This window comes from Branchiostoma lanceolatum, chromosome 15, assembly GCF_035083965.1.
Source record: "Branchiostoma lanceolatum isolate klBraLanc5 chromosome 15, klBraLanc5.hap2, whole genome shotgun sequence".
NCBI lineage: Eukaryota > Metazoa > Chordata > Leptocardii > Amphioxiformes > Branchiostomatidae > Branchiostoma > Branchiostoma lanceolatum.
The window spans coordinates 4,104,746-4,121,759 of NC_089736.1; the positions used below are offsets into that span (position 1 = coordinate 4,104,746).

General features: G+C 40.8%; 2 protein-coding genes and 1 long non-coding RNA gene across 5 annotated transcripts; 1 reads left to right on the forward strand and 2 right to left on the reverse strand.

Moving 5' to 3' along the window:
* Positions 1-1,150: 1,150 nt before the first annotated feature.
* Positions 1,151-3,209, reverse strand: LOC136420449 (leucine-rich repeat-containing protein Bf66946). The gene is made up of 2 exons (XM_066407387.1): positions 2,895-3,209; positions 1,151-2,380 (listed from the first exon to the last, which is right to left on the reverse strand). The coding sequence occupies exon 2, from the start codon at positions 2,344-2,346 to the stop codon at positions 1,549-1,551; it is 798 nt and encodes a 265-aa protein (XP_066263484.1). The 5' UTR covers positions 2,347-2,380; positions 2,895-3,209; the 3' UTR covers positions 1,151-1,548.
* Positions 3,210-5,946: 2,737 nt separating this feature from the next.
* On the forward strand, positions 5,947-7,780 carry LOC136420453 (uncharacterized). The gene is made up of 2 exons (XR_010753213.1): positions 5,947-6,004; positions 6,277-7,780. It is a non-coding gene; the product is annotated as an uncharacterized lncRNA (long non-coding RNA).
* A 328-nt stretch (positions 7,781-8,108) lies between these two features.
* LOC136420448 (leucine-rich repeat-containing protein Bf66946-like) lies at positions 8,109-15,384 on the reverse strand. 3 transcript variants are annotated; one of them, XM_066407384.1, is made up of 4 exons: positions 15,312-15,384; positions 14,777-14,860; positions 12,187-14,321; positions 8,109-9,043 (listed from the first exon to the last, which is right to left on the reverse strand). In XM_066407384.1, the coding sequence occupies exon 4, from the start codon at positions 9,008-9,010 to the stop codon at positions 8,159-8,161; it is 852 nt and encodes a 283-aa protein (XP_066263481.1). In that variant the 5' UTR covers positions 9,011-9,043; positions 12,187-14,321; positions 14,777-14,860; positions 15,312-15,384; the 3' UTR covers positions 8,109-8,158. The 3 variants fall into 3 exon arrangements, with proteins under 3 accessions (XP_066263481.1, XP_066263483.1, XP_066263482.1); XM_066407386.1 differs by lacking the exons at positions 12,187-14,321; positions 14,777-14,860; positions 15,312-15,384 and adding an exon at positions 10,226-10,250; XM_066407385.1 differs by lacking the exons at positions 12,187-14,321; positions 14,777-14,860; positions 15,312-15,384 and adding an exon at positions 9,895-10,108.
* Positions 15,385-17,014: the final 1,630 nt, after the last annotated feature.

Genomic DNA, 17,014 nt, shown 5'->3' on the forward strand with positions numbered 1-17,014 from the left:
TTTTGTATGTGTGTAGCATGTTTTACAATTTTGCGGGAAGTAAGTAGTGTGCTGGATACAAGAACTTTCACATGAAAGATTAAGTTTGAAATTGCTTGCATGAATATAATTGTATTGTGCAAAACCTGTGTGAAAGTGTAAACATCTAGAAATCTATTGTAGGCCTGTAGTCATTCGGTGTGATATGAGGAAGGGAAACCTATGTGAAGGTTCGGTTTGTTTTGTTTTGACTGACTGGCTGAGGTGAAAGGTCAGGTTGTGAATGCCTCATTAACCACACACAATAGGGTGGCCGCTACCTGTACTTGTGTCAACAACACTACAGACTGTACTGCCATCTGCATACAACCAGGCTCCGAGTACAAAACATAGAGTCTGATTTCTTTCGATGAAAAATATATAAGCATTCGTGTACCGGCATACCTAACATTCCACACGAAGACTATATTTATTGTCTATTTATCTACAATTTAAAACATCATTTTCATTGGAGTGATAGATACAAATGTGGTACTCTTACCTGACATTTTGGGTTAGTTATTGTTAGCAAATGTGTGAAGAAAATATCTGTTGTTTGCCGTCATTCTGTAATTGAAGCATTCATACTAAGCTCGGATCTAATCAAGCATAAAGACCTTTATAGGCGTTACCTGGCAGACTAAGTCTGCAGTCTGTATGTAAGATCAAGTAGACAATTGTTCAGACTAACCTTTGCAGACTGTTTGTATCGTCACAGACGCTGCCTATGGCTATGGCAGGCGGCTACGGTTTGCAGAGATTTTGTGCCATGATAGTAGAAGATTTATCGATCAACCAATTTGGGAACATTATTGGACTGGGTGTCATTTGTAGCCTGAGTTATCCTGAGTTATTGTACATGTATGGTTGATTATTTCGATATTGGAGGATTAATAAGGATTAATGTTATATATTACTGTGAATTCATCATTCATTCATCCTATGTAAGTGATCTGTATCTTGATTTGTTATGATTTTGTTAGGGTTTCTTTGGAAATAAGTTACCAAGTTAACTGAAGGGACCACTCTTAAGATTCGTAAATAAAGGATGAATAAATTTGTAGCCTACGATTCTATACGCAGAACTAGATAGAGAGACAGCTGAGGGCAAAAATGAAAGTATGCTGGCATATTCGGGAAGTATCAGCAAGTACAGTGTACTTTTGTCTTTATTGAAATCACAGCAAACTATCCTGAACTTATTTACACACATTGATAATGTGTCAATATGACAATTTGATGAAAGTTGTGTCAGATGCTTCGAAAGTTTCTATTTCTTTGGAACACATCAGACTCAAAACATGATTCTTCATAAATATCAAAAGTACAAAATTGTTCATAAATAACTACAGCACATATATAGAAAAGAATAAATATCAGCTGCCAGTGACAAAAGCAGTAGAAATATTGTTTAGATTGAGGTATCTCGTATTACCCTGTTACAGCATCAATTACATTGACTGATACGGTAGATGTTTTTCTGTTCCTTTTTTTCACATCATGAGTCACAAAGTGGAAAGTTTTTTATGATTAAACGAACTCTGGGTGTTTGTTCCACCGCAGTTCGTACTTGTTCCCTAGCTTAATTCTTCTCTTCTGGTACAACATGGCGGTTAGAACCAACAGTAGTATCGTCACAAGTCCAGTAATGCACCCGAACACCACGGCGACTCTGTACGCTACCGGAAAAGAGGTCGGCTCTTCCGACGTCGCGACTATGCCGTCGCCGTTGGGAATGATCGCGCGACCGGAACACACGAATGAAGTAGGCGGGACTTCTGACAAACTCCGCCCGGCGAGGGAGGCCGGCGTGGCGCACTCCAAGTGCCTGTCCCCGAATGTCTTAGATCCACTCGCTAGTTCTTCAGCTAACCACGCCATCCTACAGTCACAGCCCCACGGGTTGTTCGCCAAGTAGACGAAGAAACGTCGCCCTTGCGTTTTTGCTGAAGATATCGGGAAGTCGAATAGCTTTTGAGACACGCTTGTCAACTTGTTCATTGACAGGTCGATGTCGTCGAGGTGTCCTTGATGCCTTAGCGCTGCTGAGGAGATGTGGCTGATCTTATTGTTGCTTAAGTCGATTCCTTGTAGGTTCTTAAGACCCTTGAAGCTGTAGGAGGTGACTTTGGTGATGTTGTTGTCTTTAAGGATGAGGTAGACGGCACGACGAGGGATGTCCTCGGGGATTTCCGTGAGTCCCATCCCGCCGCAGGACACGACCATCTCCCCGTACAGAGACACTGTACACTTACATGCTGACGGGCAGGCGTTCACAGTTACGGCCGTCATGGCCACCGACAGGAGGAAAATCTCTCTTAATACCATGACTGGTGTTTTGCTGGTACTTTCAATATATTATCTGTGGAAATGAAAGAAACGTATAAGAATACATGTACGTAGATAATACAGAGTCGGTAGGGTGGCTTTCTTACGCATCATAGGCCCTGTGTCCACCATTAATTAACTCTTAGATGTGTGACGAAATTAAAATGTAAGTTCGACGAACCATACATCATGGTAAGGTTCCTTCGGTTTTTCTTTATCTTCCCTCCAAAAACTACTCGCTATTTCAATTCTATAGCAAGTCTTAATGGGCGTCTTTTATTTGCCGTTTAAACTCATTTTTGTATAAGCAAGAGAGACTTAAGCCCTCTACCAAGAACGGTTGCCAACACGACACGATCATTTTATGAATCGAATACTGATAGAATACTAAGCTACCAAACATTTGATATATGTGCGTTGAGACACACACACCCTTAAAGTGGCCACGTGCACTAAGTCCTTTCCTCAAGTGCCATAAGGCTTCCCCAATTTGTATTAAGACTTAGCTAGTCGTTAGAAATATAAAAGAACAAGATATCTTGTCCTACCTGTTTTATCTGTTGAAAATCCGTCAAATTTCTTGTTTTACAGCAGTAGAGTATTTTTCTGACCACACGTGGGCTGCCTGTGCTTCTAGTGACTCTCGTCCTACGAGCACATGGTCTTATATGGCTGCCTCAAATATTTACCTGGTTGCCAGGTAGGATAGAGTTACATCTGAACAAAGGGGGATTCCCGCGTGGAAAGGTGCTGATCACGGTTGCATCATGCGTTCCATTGTATTGCAGAGTGGCAGTTCACAACGGTTTAAACAGTTGATGATACTTTTTTAGTCTAGTCACGGTGATAATCCATTATGATAATCCAGTTTAGTCACGGTGATAAGCCAGTATACTCACACGGCATGTATGGTATATTTCATAGTGTTAACAGTTCCAAGACTTATCAGACTTCACTACATTTCGACATTAGTGTGGGAACTCTTGGAAGTTTTGGTCTTATGTTATATTTTTATACATAGCTTGAAAATCCTAGTATTTGCGTAATTGTTCAAAATATTACAGTGAAGTCATGTGGGACTGAATTACGTCTGTGCTAGGTTTGACTATGTCTTTAAACATGTAATCTGCGATTATCTTTTCTCGATATCGCAGGAAGAGGATTAAGAGTTTGGAAGATCAAATATAACAGTCGTACTAGATGGTTAAATGAGCATTCCCTTTATTTTCGACTATATGACTGTTGATATTAGTTCACATAATGATGTAGTCAGTGCTAAGTAGGTTGTATTGTGGTCTACAGCGCCACGTTGTTGGTAGTTCTGAAAGATAGTAAACATGGTCATTGCTAATCAAATATTTTACCTGTCTTGATAACCTCAATAAATGGTTGAACAGGCTGTACACCTATTAAAGTATATAATTCTCTTGAATCATTGACATATAGTCAGCCAAAAGCACCCTATCTCCCATTGCCCGCTGAGGTACCATGCTGTATATAGTGCTAGGAGACAGTAAACACGACCTTTGTTTAGTGTCGCCAGGACGGTATCAGATGTTTCACCTCACCTGTCTTTCATGAGCGATGACCTGTAAAGGTCATGTCATAGGTAAGGAGTCAGTCATGTGAGAATCACAGGGTGATAATACCGTAACATTTTGCAACACGTAGTCTGGAAACGGTTCGGATTTAACAGCAGACGCAACAATTTGCACTAGGGACACGCAATTGCAACTGTTGGCTGTGTATTTTGGGCTGTTTTACGATGGACAACAGGTGTGTGGTAACAACAGGTTACGGTGAATTGAGAACAGCTGGTGTAAAGGGTTCAACGTCATCCGGAAAAATCTTTCTTAACGTCATATGACCGTACTGTGGTGAGTAGATTCCAAAGTTTCTATATAGCACAGTTTGAAACAGCTCTGAACTATCTCATATTGGTGGTCGATCGTCGTAGAAATGTTGGCGATCTTATATTATATACTTTAGAGTTTTACGAAAGGGGAAAGGAACAAAATGTGATTGACAGTGCAATCAGCTAATAGTTCCCTTTTGGCGTTATAAAGTGTAGTATTACATTACCTTTTAGCCGACAACTTGCTACAGCAAAATCTAGTAAAGTGAGGCAAGAAATATTGTTTAAAAAAATACCTTATGACGAAATTTGAATATTCTCAGTAGACGATTTTCCATTACGTCATGCATTTGGGGATTCCCCTTGAAGGTTTTCAATTTGTGACGGTTAGCACTTCAACAAATGAACGCAAGACATCGACGGGCTTTTGATTACAAAATCAAACACATTAGATGTTTGTATACAAAAGGACTAATTGTCCCGTTATAACTCAGGTGCTATCAAGGACAAGCAACAGGAACAAATTTGGCGCTTGGATCCGACATTTTGAATACACAGTCACTTCCAGGTTGCCATCTTGTTCTTGCTGTTTTTTTGCCAACAAACAAAACGGGAGTCGACATCATTATTCAATACAAAAAGAAAATTGTTAGCCGTTCCCCATTCTATGATCACTGTCGTTTCTGTGTAAGCCAAGATTATGTTGACTAGTAAAACCGAGCTTCCTCGTTTGTTTAATACAGGCAAGTCCAGGCAAGTTCATAGTCCAGGGAAGTTCATGACAACTCGGGGCATTTGTTCCACCAAAAGAAGGTTTTAGGATCCATAGACCGATACATCCATTCCACACAATGAAAGGGCTCGGATTGATGCTCATCCTATCTTCACTAGCAGTTTATACGTCGTGCAGTCAGAACGCGACGGACTGCGCGCCGTGTACGTGTACTCTTGACGTCGGCGGAACGGACGTGGACTGTAGCGGGCGGGGCCTCACCGAGCTACCAACCAACATTCCCAACAACACGATCTACCTCGCCTTCAAGTACAACAACCTCACAACTCTAAACCTGGACGAACTATGCAAGCTAAGACTGCTTGAAGGCGTAGACTTGTCAAAGAACAAAATATCCTCAATACATGGTTCTTTTCGTTGCTTCAAATACCTTGAGGTACAGCTGTATAACAATTTGCTGGAAACTCTTGACAAGAAAACATTTGGGCCTTCGCTGAGATGGCTGAAGCAGGCGTTCTTGTTCAATAACCCATGGAAATGTGACTGCCATTTGCAATGGTTAAGCAATGACATGCACAGATACAAAACCAAGCTTCCACCGAAGGGTGTGAGATGCCAAAGCCCATCTGGACTGAAAGGAAAACTATTGACAAATGTCAAACAAGAGAATTTCGTTTGTCCATTTCCATTATGGAAAAAGGTTGTATTCGGGGTGGTTGGTGGACTGCTTCTTGTCGGGGTATTAATCGTGGTACTATGTTGGTGGAAAAGAAAAGAGAACACAAGGAAACAGAGACCAGTTTTCTGCAGGGACGGGTGCGTGCCAACGGACAAATCTCTGAACCTAGAATGGACTTTTGCAGAGGGCTACAATCCAACGACATGCGTTGTGTGCATCACTGGTGGGTCAATAAAGACGTTTACCGTGCCAAATGACCAATGCGTGGATGGGACGTGGACATTTCAAGTTTCAGAAGGCATAACGTGTAATACAGAGTACACGGTTCGCGTGTCGGAGACAGACAGGGGACCTTCCAGCGACACCATCTGCCTCGTGACCGTCGGTCCAGGTAGGACAAGTTTTGTTCTTTACTGTATACTGGCCAGAGGGGAGGGCGTAATTAGGAAAAATAAAATCTTGAAGTCTCTCAATATTTCGTCAATTTAAGATAGTTTTTCCACAGATGGCATACATATTCCCACAAATTTGTTGGCTAATGCATGAAGACCATTCCAAGGTCTTAAACCATAGCCACAACCACCTACAAATATGTTATGAAAGATTGAAAATACGTATTTCAAGCAAAAAATGCCCCTAAAAGAAACTTAACTTCACATCCAGGTGTGCATGGGGTAGGACAGCGTGAAGACCATACAGAGTATGCAAGAGACTTCTGGATTATAGGCCACAAGAATGACCAAAGCCGAATAGAGAAACTGTGCAGATCCCTTGAGAATCACCACGATCTGACAGGCGGGACCGAGTATAGGGACTATGGAGGAGGCGACAGTGTTTTCGACAACTTAGAGAATGCTATCTCCACATCTAGGATAGTTATTGTTGTATTAAGCAATAATACCAAAGGGGGCTGGGTCAAATACCAGATAGAAACCGCCCGTCACTGTCTGATGGGCACTGATAATGAAACAGCTAATGACGTAGAAGGACACATAGAAACAAGCCGACGGCTGATACCAGTCAGGCTTACATGTTGTCGAAAACCTCACTGTTTGCGGACTCTAACAACCTTAGATGTATGGAATAAATACTTCTGGAGAAAGTTGCTGGCTGCTTTCAACAAGAACAGTTGCAATGTAGATGATAGAACGACTGAAAGTGCACCACTGATTAGCTAGAATTCTGACCCAATTGTCTTTTGCTATTATTGTATGGCGAAAGTGAAAGCAATAATGCCTATATCCATGTCAGTGGGCAGACACAATGGCCCGCACGATGAAGTCATGTAAAAGGTATGTAGGTTTGGTGTGAAAGTGAAAGCTAATTTTCTACCTGCGTGTGCTGCTTCATATGTATCTTAGGCCAAATGTTGCACTTCTTTAAGCTGTAAGACTGATTTTATAGATCCAAAGTCGTTATATTCTACTACGACATTTAAGTTGTAAACAGAGATGTCATCGTTCTTGCATGGTGGAAATGATTCAGTAAAGTTATCAACTGGAAATGCACGACTTTCTACTTCTGTTTATTATATACTGTCGATAGATTACAAGGGTAATGGCCCACACAGTTTTAATCTTATTAGACATGTAGCTGAACATATCACCCATGTTTATCTATGACAAAATTGCGTACTTATGAGTTTGCGAAGAAGCTGAAGTAAGTGTACATGTATGTAAATCAACTGAAGATGTCATTCACGTCCACCTATGACAAAGTTGTGTACATATTCTATGCAATATGCATTACATCATTTCTGGTAAAGATGTACATTACAGAGAGCCTATTACAACGGTTACCTTACTAACAGATACACTTTAAGAGAAAAGCAGGGGCATTTGTATACGTAGACACACGCCATGTGAACTTAATCCTTATACCTACCGTTTATATATGAAACACAAAGCAAACTATCTTGTTAACCTAACTTACATCTTCAAAGTGATAGACTTTATATTTCTTGGTCCCTTGTTCCTGTCAGAACTATGGTAGTCTGTACCTTTTAATCACTATATATATCAGACTAATGTATCTTATTAGCCCTAAAACTTTTAACCGTTGTTTACTCATACACATAGCTAATGTCCTGTGAACCCGACAGTGGCAGTGTCGTATTCTTAAGTCAGAGCTTAATGTTAAGTGCTCGAATAAACACTTGTACACCAGACTCTTTTCGAGAAGGTCCTACCTGTCTAAGTGTTCAGACTAGGTGCTATTTCATTATACTTAAGTCTGATCTCTAGTCCAACTCCTTCAGACCAATTTTGCTATTCTATATACTCTCCAAGCAGAGCTAGGGTTTCGGCTGGTTTTTGACGTGTTTTTAGGCGTTTTTGTCATGCCTTCTACTTTGTCATCGTTTTTGTTGTGTCGCCAACCCAACGGTGGGTTGGCGACACAACAAAAACGATGACAAAGTAGAAGGCATGACAAAAACGCCTAAAAACACGTCAAAAACCAGCCGAACCCCTAGCTCTGCTTGGAGAGTAATTCTATAGTCCATAAAGGAGTCTGGTGGGGGCCAGCATATACATCTAGAGCAGTTTTACATGTAAACCTCTCTGTTATCTGTAGGGATCATCGGCCTTGTCTCAATGTCCGTGCCTGTGTCCTGTTTACCTGCGTGGTACTCTTTACCGATTCTACCCATGATCAACAAAGCTACTAAGACTGCTACTGCCACCACAAAAATGGTCGCAATTGTGGCTCCCTTAGACAAGGGTTTCGAGCTTCCGCTTTCAACACGTGGGTCATTTTTGGGAGTGGCGGCATCGTCTCCTTGCTCTGCGTCCACAAATGTAACTTCTGGGTCACATTTGAAGTCAGACAAGGGCACGTCTGATACATAAGACCCGTTCAGGTTGTCGGGACTGTTACAGAACACGAGCCGCTCGCTGTAGACGTCTGTGGCGTTCGCGTACTTTTCAGCCAGCCACTTCAGGTGGCAGTCGCAGCGCCAGGGGTTGTTGGCGAGGAAAACGAAGAACCGTCTCCCGTCTTGCCTGGCCGCGGCAAGAGGGGCTGCGAACGTTTCTTCAGAAAGGACGTGCAGGGCATTGCCTGAGAGGTCTATGTTGTCCAGGTGAACAAGATGGCGGAGAGCCCCTCGGGATATTTTCTTGATCTTGTTGTTGCTTAGATCGATGCCTTTCAGTTGTCTCAGACCTTTAAAGTCGTGGCTGCCAATTCTTGCCAAGTTGTTGTACTTGAGGACAAGCCATATAGTGGATGTGGGGATGCCTGCTGGGACTTGGTTGAGGCCTTGTCCGCCACAGGTTACAGTCATCTCACCATGGGAGTTCTCACAGTCGCACAGGGCCGGGCAAGTGTTGTCTTCTTGAGCCATGATCATGGCTAATAGTGTGGCCGAGATGAGGAACACTTCCTTTGGGCCCATCTTGACGATTAGTTGTGACTGCTTCGTCTTTTACTGAAAAGGCAAAATGTGTAAACAACATGAAGTGATGGCATAAAAATTGTGGCCTTCTTAATGTTATGTTAAAACGACAGCTCATTCTTACACGGCTATCAGAACTAAAGATCATGAAAGAATTTGTTCACAACCATAACAGGAACATGTCTCATATTTCGAACATTTAACAAACATCCTCAAACAGTATGTAACTTACATTTTAGGCTGTTAAAACGACGCACACAGTACAAACCTTCCAGTATTCCATCGATCGGATATTCTATACACAACGCTACCAGGATGTAAACGTAACAGGACACAATATGTTTTCGCTTGCTATCGATTTTTAAACTCTCCATTTCCAACATCTGTTGTTACTGTTTTGTTCATGATATCTTGCCATATTTTAAGCTTGTGATACAATTTAAGGCTTGTCAACAACCAGGGGCAGGGCGTGGCTCAAGTATTTCAATCATGTGCACACTACCTTACCGTCTAAATGTCAAAGACCCGCGGTCCACAGCTACATGTGTCTATGATAGAACCGTGGTAAAAAGCATGCCTCTTAGTTGAGGACGGTACTTGTCCTGTTGTAATTAAGCTACAATAAACATGTCGCGAGGCAGACAGGATATATTTATCTATCATATACCATTAATATTTCAACAGTTTATACAGTCATAGTTCTGATGCCCCAACAAAACAGTTACTAACACAGTCACAGTTTCCAAATCCCACACTCAAGTTGCTGACATTATTGTGGTACAAAGCAATAAAAGACAATATCTATCAGGAATATCGCATATTATGCCCACTAGTGAGGCCACGAATATAGAACGGTAGGTGAAACGCATGGGCTGCGCCTGTACCTGTTCACGTGAGGGTAAAAGAAACAGCACAATCCCCGATAGAAGCGTAGGTAGTGCCTGTTGAACATTACTATTCCCTACTAATGTCGTCAGCTACACAGTACTGTACCTCAAACTTTGATTTTTAAGAGACGTTTCGTGGGCTACAGTGGAAAGCATGCCTTCTATGAAGACGGCCATTTACTTGGAAAGACCTGTTTTGGCGGAAATGACAAATGACCCGTCTAGTTGTTTACCTGAGCCCCGCCAAATTTGACATGTGATTCTATTCTATTATGTAAACATTAACTGTCCCATTAGCTTGTACAGCGCTATCTATTCACTTACCTACCTGTATTTTGGTACGTTTTTGACAATCTTAAGGGTGATACCATTTTATTTGTTTACGTCCAAGCACTTAGTAACACATGTACATAGGAAATTTGACACCTGTGACCTCTGTCAGAGGTGAAAGGTGAGAGAAGGATAAGGCGGCCAACGGTTGAAGTATATGTTATTATGACTGTGGCTGATACTATCAGCTATGTACAAGTAACATAATCTTTGTTCGGTGCGGTAACGGATTCTAGTCCATCAAAAGACAATTCAGCATGTGTTGACCTAAATATATGTCGTTATTTTTTTATACGTTACCACTTATATCCAATTTATGCCTGAGTATGTGACAAAGTACTTCCAAGCCTAGCCGCGGCGACTCTGGCGTGGGCAGACGTAATTACCAGTGTACACCTTTTTTTTTGCTGTCTGGGTCGATATTGACTTAAAGTAAGTCAGAAATTAGTAGTAGTGGCCATGTCGATCGCAGTTCCGTCAAATTTTTGTCAACAAACGAACTAAGTTAAACTGGATGATCGTTCTACCGAGACCCGACTGATACACCGTCCGACAATGACAAAGAAAAAAATAACGATTCCATTGTCTCAATTACGTACATTATACAACGTTAAAATACAACGCAGCCTGAAGTGTGAATTATCGACGCAGTAGAGTAACAAAGGGCCACAACGGCCTGCGCTGTCGCAGATCACATACAAAGGGAACGGGGAGTTACAGGCGCCACTCGCCGTAGGCTCGCATTTGGGTGTTACCCACATGAGCGAATTTCAGTTTCCCCAAACACCGAGTACCTACAATGTAGGATTATTGTTAATGCCCATAGACAACGATTTGTCTTGCAGAATTGATTGATAGTCTCTAAAACGTATGAGCACGTCCAACTTACCTTCACTTGCTCCTTCCTTTGCTAAGATAACTGATTTTCCCGCCCATTCCATACAGGGAAAGTCCCACCTCTCATTGTTTCACTACTGGCGCCAAAATGCTTTGCTTTTACATGGTATGCCTGTCGTGAGGTGAGTTACGTCACTACGCAAGGGTCGTAATACATGTACAGCACTTCTCTAAACTGGTATGGGCATTTTAGATAGCTTTTATCATCGCCCCTTTGTAACATGTAATAAAACGATAATAATGGTCCTATCAGAGAGCTCAACGAATCCAATGAGCTGATTAAGTGTTGCCTTTGATACCCTGAGAAATATTTGCCTTGTTAGACAATAGACTTAACCGAACCCCATGATTTTTACAGTGTTATTGTAAGATCATGATTATCTCAAAACTTAAACTGCTACTTCCGAGAATACAATGAGTCATCTAAATCTAAAAATTAGAAAGTACATAATATTCATCCTTAGACGACTCGAGCTGAGCAAGGGATTTCTTTTTAGTTCATTATCAACACTGGTAATCCATTCAACCACAACAGACCCTCAAAAGCAAGCTCTAACAAATAACAGTCAGTGCGTATGTAGAGGGACTGAATGGGGGGGGGGGGTCCTGGAGACGCAAAACGGTAAACTTAAAAGGACTCGAGTTTATCGATCAGTGACAATGCTTAACGGTAAACTTCCATATTTAATTGTATTCAAGGAGCGTCTGGCTAACTACCCTACGAACAAAGACCCAACCGAGCGCTAGCTCCGTTTGGATTTTTCGTCAACCTGCATGGAGTTGAATTCGACTTCGCCATACCAGAATATGTCAATATTAAACGTTTAACGATAAATTTAGGATAACAAAAAACGGGCTACGTATTCGAAGCGACCAATTATGCTTCACTAATAATCTACAGGCAACTTTCAACGTTGAATTACAACAGGGAGGCTACGATTTACAGTTGATCAAAATAGCTTGCTACGGCAACCCACGGAAAAGGTACTCTATGTACATGCTCACCTACACACCATTCTGTAACGAGTTAAGGTTAAATCAGAATAACGTAACGTTACATACCATGTTTCTACTGGAAGTTTTTTTAAGAACAGCACTTCGAGTTTCCACTTCGTTCTTGTGCCCAGGCCGAAAAGCTGAATCTTATGCTGCAACGCCAACATACGGCGAGGACGCTTGGACACCGTTGTTATGTTACAAACATGTAATGTGCTTAATGATATTAAGGAAACAAAACATATTGACGTCAGAAGGTTCTCACTGACGCACGCAATGTTTTTTGTCAGATAACTAAAGGCTTTAGTTACGTATACAGTCACTTAATTTGATCCAATGATAGCTCCGTAGTTATTTCTGGAAAGCTTTGACGGCGCCCGCAATGCATTTTGTAGTAATTGATGGACAACACAAAGTGGGCCTATAGATCAGTCTCAACAAAGACATGAAATGTTAATAACTTTTCACTTGAATCGTATAAAGTCGGTTTCATATCAAAGATGTTAGATTGCAACTTCTTACATCGTGTATTTGATTAATATTGTTTGGCATGTCAGTTTCGTGCCATTTTTATACACACGTCATATATGTTTATCAACAGACAGCAATTGCATTATTGGCCGTGGAAAGTTGAGAAAACTATGACCGAGACGTGATCTTGGAGAATGTATATCTGTATAAGTCAGGTAATCATATATACAGAAAACATGCCACCTAATCTCGAGTGAAGATAGCATGTCATGATTTAGAAATAAGGGATTATTTGGTCTCCTTATCAGTATTTTGATTATCAATGTCGCATTAACTACAAAATCTTAAACAGTTTGTATTCATTCCGATAACGATATCGCTGATAATTGTTCATCAATATCCATTAACAGTGAGACAATAATCAATAACAACATCATATAGCTTTGTGTATACGCAAAACTGGTTATTTAAATGTTTACAACAACAATGAAGTCTTCCTCAAGCTCATTTTAAGCCATTTGGTATCTGATCAAAGAAGCGGCTAATATTTGTGGATGGGCTTATACAGAAGTAACTATATACAAATCACAAATCTGTCAACATGATTATTCAATCAACTGAACATAAATATAACATTATGAATACAAAAACAGACCAAACTGAGGTGCATGATGGACATTGATATGTAAAGATTCATGTGCAAATTTTCCTAACTGACTATGTAGTAACTGGGTGCCCTAAATATAAACTTAGTATACAGCATCTAGTATCGTAATTTGCGATTATCTCGTATAAGTATAGCATCTAGTATAGTTTAGTATGTACATGTACTAGGAAGATGTTGGTTCCTCAGAGTACACAACGGACAATCCAATACGAAAATTTACCCATCCTTAATTACACCTTTTTCACAAAATTGGCATAGCCTTGCGGGTCTGTTAACCTTTGCGTGTCTACTTTTTTTATTTTTAGTGAATGCGAAGAACTATTATAATGGTATCAGTATTCAATATATACATGTGCGAGAAATAAAATCCCGAATTTAATGTACACTTGGTACATCGGTGTCTAAACTAGTGGTTTGTTTTAAAGATTCACCATGAAAACGAACAGACATGCATGGATGAAAAAGGCAATCAATGGTAAAATTATGTCTCTCATTGGTTGGTTCAGTGTTTTATAAACTAACCACGCCATATGACACAATAAACACATTGGTGTGGATCATCAAAACACTAATAATGACCCTTTTGTTACTAGATGATTTTCTACATCCTATCAGCAACAGCTCCAGCGCCAATGCCAGCCATAGCCATTACAGGAACGAATGTTGGCCCCACGCCTGGAATCAGATAGATTACCCGAAGAATCGCAGGTATAATGTCTGCCACAAACTTCAGTACCATCTTAGCGCCATGATATAGACATATTTTCCAACCCCTCATCTCCCATATGGGCTCGACGTCCTCCCTACTATGAAAGGCGACCTGGTTTGAACGCTTCCCGGCGTAGAAGACCCAATTGCAGGGTGGCGAAGTCGACGTCGTTCCGTAGACTGTAAGCTGTAGGTCACACAGCACCCAGGAATACTGCTCGCTGACCCATATGCTGGCTGTTCTCAGGAGTTCAGCATTCGGCGTCGTCGCAAAAGCTGGGCCCACTTTTTGTAATTGCCTTTGTATGTCAGCAGCTGTGACCTTGTCCGGACAGAACACCCTAACGTCTGTGTCCTTTCATTAAAGAAACAGGTGTGCACTTAAATCTTTTATATTTCTGACATTGTATTAAAAATCAGTTGAATTTTACGAGTACGTATTACAAAATATTGATATGTGCAAACATAAGATATTCAATACGTAATGTAAACATGAAAAATGTGGCATGAAGCGTAAATGGAATTATGCAATAAGTATGATTGTGAATAACTTTGCAAAGTATAACTGATATATCAACACATTCACTGACATTATGCCGACATTCCTTTTTACACCCAAATATTCAACTTGGATTGATAGAAAAAAGGTGTCCCCATAACTGACCATAACTGTTTACTTGTACGAAGTATTTGCTGTATCACGAAATGAAAAGACAACATTGGCCGAAATAGAAAGATAACTTTGTTATCGTAGACGTCTTTGTATAGCGTTACTATGTTTCAGCCATGATAGTCAGTACACGTACTTACAGGGATTCTTCCAATAACTTGTCCCATGGTGAGCAACACAAGGTGCAACAGTGCTCTGCAATAGTGCTCTGCACATATGTTGTCCTATGTGTGAAGTTGAAATATAGATAAATAGAGATATGCGAGTGGTTTAAATGTTGGCTCAACAGTTTACAGACGTCAGTCACATATGTAGTTTGATATAAGCATAAATATACCAGGGATGGAACCGCAGGTAATGGCAATCATTACGTGTCCACAAAACAAAGAAAGTTGTCTCGTATTACGTACATTCATGTTTATCCACTGGTTGCCCCCCAATAGCGAGCTAGAATAGAGCATGCGCATTGGTTTAGAGTTGTTTTGACTGCGCTGGGTCCGACAGAACAATGAGAGACCAAGGAGGTTATTTTAACCTCCTTGGAGAGACCAAACATATCTTTTGGGGTTAAATGCCTAGTGGATTCTTATATAAGCTATATGAAGGTTCAAGATTATCATTGATATATATATATATATATATATATATAAAAGCAATTAAAATAACGGTACGTACTCGGCTCCTGGTTCGACTATTTCAGCATTCCAAATGAACTTGTATCAACAGCAATGGGGAATACCTGAAGTTTCGGGTCAAAGTACTCGGACGTAAGTCGTCGTAGTCCGCTGCATGGAAGTAGTCCTTTATCAATAATCGTCAGAAATGACACTTACTTACATTGTACCACGACAGAAAAAGTACATTTCCTCTTAAACTACAGCTATATACATTCTAGTATTCATTAAACCTTACGAAACAAATAGATTAAGTTCAAATGAATGCGCATGGTGTTCTTATTTCTAATGTGATGTGGCCTTGCATGACTCACCTAAAAATCAGGGTATTTCCATTAGTAGATGACTCAATTTGGGTATTTCCATGACTAGCAGAAAACCCCTTCTACTTTTAGATACAGACCAGACGTGCTATATACATTCTCAGCAGTCATACCGTCGATAGAATACGAGAGGATTCTTTTCTGTACAAAACGTCGAGACAGAATCCAGGTACTTATTTTATAATAACTCAACATACACATTGCCTTATGGCAGGCAAGTTTCTTCTGATACAATTTTTCCGGATCTAGAAATTAGTTGTATTGGAAATTAATGTTGAGTTTGGACTAGGCAGCAGTTGATCTAGGGGTGATCTTGAAACTATGTTAAACTTTGTAGTGTGTGTATGTGTGTATACATGCAGTTTTCCATCAATATTTAACAGTAGCAACTTAAGCAAAAATGTTCACACTTTAATACAAAGAAGGATTTGCATCATACATAGTCATCGTTTGGGTCACCATTCAGTCACTAGATTATAAATGTGGCGTTTCAGAAAATAGCACCTGCTTCTGGAGCTGAGCGTCCAAAGCTGATTAGATTATTTTGAACTATACACCATACAGATACAAAGAAGATGGGTCAGTCAATGAGCATTCACTCAGTGTCACCAGAAGGCCAACAGAGTAATGAAGTGGAATCCGATGAATATGACATAAAGGTATGTGATTTTTTATAATTGCATGATTGCATCCATGGCCTGGTACTTGGACTGTGATCCCAAAACAGGCAACATATTCAGTCTATCCTTCATACATTCAAGTAAGGAAATGTTGTGATAGAGAAACAAACGAGATTATTGTTTGTATCACCTCAGATTGTAGAAGAGATCAACAAACCCAAACTTGGAAAACTCATCATCGAGTACTGTGGAAACGAAGGATCAACAGATGATGAACAAGCAGCATCTATGCGCAAGTTACTGCAGCAAGCAATCACTAGCCTGGAACCCCAACAGAAGCAGTACCCAGGAGTATGGAGGGATGCAGACCTGACGATATTTGACCTGTATGGGAACGGTTATGTGATTAGGTCTGGTGAGGGTTCTGTGAAGTTTATAGCTCAGATTACAGGGAAAGGTGACGTCCAGCTTAGCAAGGTCAAGGACGAAAGTTGGTGGACCTCCATGAAAGCACTTGCGTGGAGGCAGAATACTCCGCAGCTTTCGATAGAGGGCCCCCCACCTGTCCATAGTAATGCTAGTCAAAGGTGGTTGCTTCCGTGGCCTTTAAATTTTCGTGGCTCACAGCCAGAGGCCGATCAGGCAGGGGGTCTCTCTTCAAACGGTATAGAACATGAGCAAAGCACATCGCCATCTCAGATGGAACCAGATCTAGAGAGCATTGATACAGATGGGGCAATAGATGGCCATCGGTCAGGATC

What these genes read in the sequence shown, in the direction of transcription:
- LOC136420449 (XM_066407387.1), bottom strand. Translation starts at nt 2,346, where the DNA reads ATGGTATTAAGAGAGATTTTCCTCCTGTCGGTGGCCATGACGGCCGTA.
- LOC136420448 (XM_066407384.1), bottom strand. Translation starts at nt 9,010, where the DNA reads ATGGGCCCAAAGGAAGTGTTCCTCATCTCGGCCACACTATTAGCCATG.